At 58.5% G+C, this 7,145-nt stretch overlaps 1 protein-coding gene across 1 annotated transcript in view; it reads right to left on the bottom strand.

Annotated features, from left to right (window-relative positions):
- CCNF (cyclin F) overlaps nt 1–7,145 on the bottom strand; it is a 22,293-nt gene that overhangs the window by 10,620 nt on the left and 4,528 nt on the right. The window contains exons 4-8 of the mRNA XM_007939669.1: nt 6,160–6,227; nt 4,112–4,305; nt 2,842–2,925; nt 2,100–2,221; nt 1,740–1,817 (exon numbers count right to left, since the gene is read on the bottom strand). Coding sequence (XP_007937860.1) covers nt 1,740–1,817; nt 2,100–2,221; nt 2,842–2,925; nt 4,112–4,305; nt 6,160–6,227 — 546 coding nt within the window. The remainder of the gene's footprint in view (nt 1–1,739; nt 1,818–2,099; nt 2,222–2,841; nt 2,926–4,111; nt 4,306–6,159; nt 6,228–7,145) is intronic.

Genomic DNA, 7,145 nt, shown 5'->3' with positions numbered 1-7,145 from the left:
CGCCTTACAGAGGATGCTGGCAGCCTCTGCAGGAAGAATTGATGCCTCTGTGCCACGGTGTCGGTGAGAAACAGACCATACAGTCGACGGCCAGGAGAGCAAACCAGCGTGTCTTGGCAGCAGCACGGCCAGAACGTCCCTTAGCAGGTGATGGGACTCTGCCCCTCACGCCCCTTAGGAGGTGACGGGACTCTGCCCCTCGCGCCCCTTAGGAGGCGATGGGACTCTGCCTCTCGTGCCCCTTAGCAGGTGATGGGACTGTGCCTCTCGCGCCCCTTAGGAGGCGACGGGACTCTGCCTCTCGTGCCCCTTAGCAGGTGATGGGACTCTGCCCCTCACGCCCCTTAGCAGGTGATGGGACTCTGCCTCTCGCGCCCCTTAGCAGGCGACGGGACTCTGCCCCTCGTGCCCGTTAGGAGGCGACGAGACTCTGCCTGTCGCGCCCCTTAGCAGGTGATGGGACTCTGCCCCTCGCGCCCCTTAGGAGGTGATGGGACTCTGCCTCTCGTGCCCCTTAGCAGGTGACGGGGACTCTGCCTTTCGTGCCCGTTAGGAGGCGACGGGGACTCTGCCTCTCGTGCCCCTTAGCAGGTGATGGGACTCTGCCCCTCGCGCCCCTTAGCAGGTGACGGGACTCTGCCTTTCGTGCCCCTTAGGAGGTGACGGGGACTGTGCCTCTCGTGCCCCTTAGGAGGCGACGGGGACTCTGCCTTTCGTGCCCGTTAGGAGGCGACGGGGACTCTGCCTCTCGTGCCCCTTAGCAGGTGATGGGACTCTGCCTCTCGTGCCCCTTAGCAGGTGATGGGACTCTGCGTCGCGCTTTGGCCGTGTTACCAGGAGGGACCAGGCCCCGGAGAAGGCCATGACGCTTGGTAAGGCAGAGGGTCAGCGAGAGGGGGAGCCCCTCAGCGCGGTGCACGGACACGGCGGCTGCAACAGTGGCTCATGCACAGCCAGGACCGTGAGGCTGGGGCAGGACCGAGGGTTCGTCCTGTTGTGTGTGGGGTCGTGTGGGTCAGAGCCGACTCGGCGGCATCTGACGCTCGTGGTGACGACCAGCTGCACAGGAAAGGGGTGGGGGAGCCCCAGAAAGCCAGTCAAGTTCAGTGGCAGAACCGCAAAGCAGCTCTGGAAGGCGCCCGGAAACCCAGAGCCCCTGTACAGCCATGACTGCAGGAGAACGACTAGCACCCCAGAGACCACGTGGCGGGGGGACGGGCCCAGGCAGACGGACAGGAAAAGCACTCCTCCTGCCACCTCCCAACATGCCCCTCATTCCCTGACCACAGAGAGCCGTCACCGACCGTGGGGCCTGACTGAGTCCCTCAAAATCTGTTTGAACCCCCTACCTGTGGCTATAATCCCCTTGTGGAAGGGGTTCTCTGTATGTTATGGGGCAGTGGAGACCTGAGAGCAGATGGAGCGGGGGTGGGGGCAGACAGACGTCCCGTGAGCTCCCCAACAAGCTGGAGGACGTGAGCCGAGGAGAGACAAGGAGCTCCCCCAGAGCCTGCAGAGACAGCCTCCCCTGGGGCCGGCGCCCCACACTCGGACCTCTGGGCCCTAACCTGTGACAGAATAAATTCCTGTTTCTAAAGTTCCCCCTTGTGGTACTTCCGTGGAAGCAACAGGAGGCCAGGCACCTGCTGAAGAGGAAAGCGTAACTCAGGGAACGAGGGAACCGCGACGCCCCACAGCTCCCCCGGGGCCCTGGCGGCCGCCCCCAGGCTGCGCCTCACCTGCGCTTCCCAGCACCCTCTGGCCGCGCAGTCCCTGAGCTTCCGGAAGCTGTGGAGGCACCTTCCAGGATCGGACATCTGGGGACAGAGAGACTGTACAGCGGCTGGATCCCTAAACGTTCATCCCACGGCCCCGGGAGGCCCTGACTCACTTGGTCCCAGGCCCGTCCCCCAAATGGCCTCTGCGGGGCCACGCTGACACCCTCACTGACTGGGGCCCGGGGCCCGAGAGTAGGGGTCTTCCCTCTGGCTGACGGGGCCTGGTCTGAGGGCCGGTGTTGAGCGGGGGCCCCGCCCACGTCCACCTATCGCCCGCGTCCACCTACCGCCCACGGCCACCTACCGCCCGCGTCCACCTACTGCCTGCGGCCACCTACCGCCCACTTCTGTTCGTGCTCCCAGAGCAGGTACGCGCTGGGCAGGCAGCCCTGGCCAGCAGACTCCGCAAACAGGGCCAGCGCCTGCTGCTGCCGCTCCTCATCCTGGAACGGGCCAAGCACAGCAAGGTCCCCGTCAGCCCGCCCGCCCGCCTGGTCACCCTGCCGCCCCAGTCCTCACACGCGTCGCTCTCCTTCAGAGAACGGGCGCTCTGACACACTGAGGGCCGTGGGGCTCAGTGGGCAGGACGCGCACCATCCACGTGACAGACCCGGGTTCACCTCCCAGCCCTACGCCTCGAGCACGGGCGACGCAGCTGGTGAGAACACTTTGTGGGCTGAATGCACGTGGCGTGGGAAGAATGACTATGGCGCCTTCCCTCAGGGACGCCTGGGTGTGACTCCAGGCCTGTGCACCTTGTGCACAGCTGCCGTCCCTCCGCTGGGGAAGCCCGCGTGTGGCTGTGAGGCTGAAGGTGTTTCAACAGCGCAGCCAGACCAGGAAGACAGGCCTGGTGACCCACACTCCAAACATCAGCCCACGGAGGGCAGTGAGGGAAGCCCCGTGGAGCCCAGCTCTGCGCTGACACAGGGGCCGCCGTGAGGCAGAGTCTACTCGCGGCAGCTGGCTTCTGGCCCACGCTCTGAGATTTTGCTCCGCGTCCTGGCCCTCGGGGGCGGGCACACGGGTGCGGGGCCACTGTGGCCCACGGCCCTGCGCTCACCCGAGCCTGCGTGATGACAAGCCCACTCACCTCGAAGCAACTCAGCACTCTCCCCAGACAGTGTAGGATGGATGCACGGTGCGTCTGCAAGAAAAGAGAAAGACGGGTGTCGGGGAGGGGACTGTGACCCCCCAAAACCCCGGACTCCTGGCCCTGCGGCCGTCACCGCCTTTGGGAGTGGGGCTGTCTCTGTATGTTACTGAGGCCTGATCAATGTGGGCGTGTCTCCAACCCACCACTTGTGAGGCACAGAGAGCAGACCAGGTGCCAACTGTGAGGGGCTGGGCTGCTAACTGAAAGGCTGGTGGTTCAAACCCACCCAGCGCCTCCACTGAAAAAAATCTTGGAGTGTGCTTCCCAAAGAGCCTACAGCCAAGCAAACCTACAGGGCAGCCTACTCTGTCCCCAGGGTCACAGGAGCTGGGAGCAACACGGCTGCACCCAACGACAACAGTCGGAGAGAAGAAGTACAGCAGAGGGGAGGCTCCAGGCCACACGGAAATTCCCAAGACCCTGGGGGCAGAAGCTGAAGGAGACAAGGGCCTTCCTCCAAGCTGGGGCCCTGACTCCCAACTTCCAGCCTCCTAACTGCGAGAAAATGGATTTCTGTTTATTACAGCCACCCCCTTAAGGTGCTTCTGTTACAGCCGCACGGCAGAACCAAGACAGAGGGACAGTCGGACGGAGGGACAGTCGGACGGAGGGACACGTGGATGGATGGAGGGACATGCGGACGGAGGGGCACGCGGAGGGACACTCGGACGGAGGGACACGCGGATGGATGGAGGGACATGCGGACGGAGGGGCATGCGGAGGGACACTCGGACAGAGGGACACTCGGACAGAGGGACACTCGGACAGAGGGACACTCGGACAGAGGGACACTCGGACAGAGGGACACTCGGACAGAGGGGCACGCGGACGGAGGGGCACGCAGAGGGACACGCGGACGGAGGGAGGAGGACTGGGGTGCTCTGGGGGGAGAGTGTCCAGTGTGCAGCCTGCCCAGTCTGGGCGTCCTTGGGGCCCTGCTGCCAGACCCACCCCCCAGTGCAGGGGACCAGCCCCGACTTCACTGTTTAACTGAGCCCCAGCCCTGCTGGTCCGCCGAGACGCCACAGTGCTCCCCACCTGAGCCCCGGCCCCTCGCTCTGCCGCCTCCTTCTCCACAGGCGCCCCCCGTCTCTCACCCCCCTTCCTCACATGCCCGACGCTAAGCACGCTGCAGCCGGCGTGCACCTCGGCTCCCCAGGGCTCCCGCATCACGCACCCTGCGGAGCTGGCAGTCGGCACTGAGACTCCCGTGAACCACGGCCTTGCAGCAGCTCCCGGAGGCCGACCAGGGCGGGCGGATGAAGAGCCAAATGAAGGGGGTGGCGCCCACGTTCAGGCGCTCGGCCAGGCTGAAGTAGCGCGAGGCCTTCAGCCCGTTCACTTCCGCGCGGGCCTCGTCGGACACGGACACTGCAGAGACAGACAGAAGATGGCCCCTGGGCAGACAGGGTCTGGAACGTTCCCCACCGTCACTGAAAGTGTCCAAACCTCAGGCCACTGGGGGGTCAGAACTGCTGGGGTGCAGGTGACAATCTCCCTCCAAGGTGAGGACTTTTCCTCAGTCACAGGCCTGGAGTGAGCAGCTATTTTTATTTTTCTTTAATCACGGTGAAAATATACATAACGAAACATTAATTACGTTCACCATTGTTTTGATCAAAGATTCTATGAATGAATTCTGATCAAAAGGGGGGGGGATGTGGAACATGGTATAACAGCCAGCCTTTCCGGAGCTGCTGAGGCTGGATAAACTCTGAAACTACTGCCTGAGGTAGTCTTTTAAACCTTAAACCAAAAACATCCCCTGAAGTCTTCTTTAACCTTAAAGAATGTCTGCCTTAAGCATAGCACTCCTTTAAGAAAAATCCAAACAGGAATTTTTTTATCTCTGTGGGATCAAGTCGACAACAGCAACTCACAAGATGAGATGGGGGACTTCAGAGGGCGGTGAGCTTTTGTCAGCAGGGGAGCAACCGCTTGGAGGAGGGCGCCCTTACAGGCGTCGTCAACGCCTCTGACCTGTTCTAGAAATGGCGGCACTGGGGTATTTTTCTGGGTGTAGTTTCAACAACAGGATGACCCCACCACACTGTGCAACCATCACCACTACCCATTTTCAAATTTTTTCATCACCTTTAACAGCAACTCAGTGTCTCTAAGCATCGAGCCCACTTCCACATCACCCCTGCCCACCCCTCCTAACCACTAACGAACTTTGGTTTCTATTTGCCTACTTTAGAGACTCAAGTGGGAGCTCTGGTGGCGTAGTGCCTAAAGCACTTGACTGCTACCAGGAGGCGGGTGGTTCAAACCCACCAGCCACTCCTCGGAAGGAAGGTTGGGTAATCTACGTCCATAAGATACTGCCTCAGTAACCCAAGGAGGGGTTGCTATGAGTCAGATCCAACTTGATGGTGCTGTGTTGCTTTAAGTCCATTCCAACCCACAGAGCCCCTAGAGGACAGAGTGGAACTGCCTACAGGGTTTCCAAGGCTGTCAGTCTCTACAGAAGCACACTGCCTCATCTTTCTCCCATTGAATGGATGGTGGGTTCAACCCACCTACCTTTTGGTTAGCAGCTGAGTGCTTTAACCAGTATGCTTTGGGGGAGGGATAAAGAAATTGTGACGTAAGAAGACAGGGGATGCCATAACATAAAGGTCGTTAAGTTAATGAGCCCAAGGGAATTGTACTAAGCCTTATACATCAATAAAAATATTAAAAATTTAACACTATATTAAAAATATTTTGAAACCCACCAGCCACTCCTTGGAAGGAAGGTTGGGCAATCTACTTCCGTAGTGATACTGCCTTGGAAACCCAAGGAGGGGTCGCTATGAGTCAGGTCCGACTCAATGGCATATAACAACAACAACAATTGTAAAATTACATGTAATTTTTTTTAACCTACGTCGCAGTTTTACTGCATGCTTAGTCTTTTATAAAAACGTAACTGGCCACGTAGCAGAGAGCGTTTAAGCTGGAAATCGGTCAAAGCTCACAGCTATTATAAAGGGATAAGAATCTAAACTTCCCGTCACGTCGCTCTGAGGCAATGTAACCATGCCACATTCTTGGAAAAACTGAAGCAACCCACAGGTTCCTTGTCTTCTCATTCCCTCTCCTGACGGTAACTCCCTACTCCCCTTCCCCCACCCGGCCCGGCCCCTGGTAACCACCGAGGTCCTTGGCAAACACTGAGTCTGACTTCCTAGCATCAGTCCTGGGTTGGCCAGGGCCGGGCCCCACGCCGAGTGCACTCACGGCCTTCATTGTAGAGGTAGGCAATGCCCAGCTTCACGGCGGCTTCGAAGTTTCCCTTTTCGGCAGCCCTAAGACGTGGAGGACACAGACATCACACAGTTTGCGCCACAAAAGTTCCGTGCCCACCCCAGCACCACTCCACTTGGGCCTGGAACACTTGTTTTCAGAACAAAGCGGTTTTTTCTAGAAAACTGTCAGCTGTCAATTAACCATTACATGTGGCAACAGGAACGACCCGTGAAGCTGTTACGAGACTGGTGGAAGCCAGACCCAAAAGGACCACATTTTGTACAATTACATCCTAGGACGCGTCCGGAATAGGCAAATCCATACAGACAGAAAGTAGATTAGTGGTTGCCTAGGACTTGGGGAGTAGGAGCTCTGGTGGCTAGTGCCTAAGGCATCTGACTGCTAACCAGAAAGCTGGTGGTTCAAACCCACCAGCCACTCCTCGGAAGGAAGATGGGGCAATCTATTTCTACCGAGATACCATTTTGGAAACCCAAGGAGGGAGGGCTGACTATGAACTGGAATACATTCAATGGCAGTGAGTTTTGGTTTACAGCTTTGGGAAGGAGCCCTGGTGGTGCAGTGGTTAAAACATTCAGCTGCTGGGAGAACAATGGGGAACAAAACTCAAAATCATTTGGAAAAAAAAGGGGGGCCAAGTTTGCTGGTCTGATAGAGCCTGATGGAACCACTGAGACTATGGCCCCTAGCTGCCCTTCAGGTCTGGAATTGAACCCACACCTGTGACTTCCAGCCACACAAAAGACAGGCATATTAGGTGAACATTTACTCAGTGCCACCAATGGGATACACTCCTTGGAGAGAACAACCATGGGAGAAAGAAGGGCTGCTTATGCACAGGGAGACAGCTCAGGGGGCAGGAATGCAGAGAGGGATGGATACAGGGAAGAGGTAACTATGGGGAGGAAGTGGGAGGGGAGCTGTTGCATTGTGGGAATTGTGGTCAATGTCATGAG

Source organism: Orycteropus afer, unplaced genomic scaffold (assembly GCF_000298275.1).
Source record: "Orycteropus afer afer isolate SDZICR_OR568_19922 unplaced genomic scaffold, OryAfe1.0 scaffold00061, whole genome shotgun sequence".
NCBI classification, from domain to species: domain Eukaryota; kingdom Metazoa; phylum Chordata; class Mammalia; order Tubulidentata; family Orycteropodidae; genus Orycteropus; species Orycteropus afer.
Note: the sequence above shows the minus strand (reverse complement) of the source record. Positions and strands in the feature narration are given on the sequence as shown.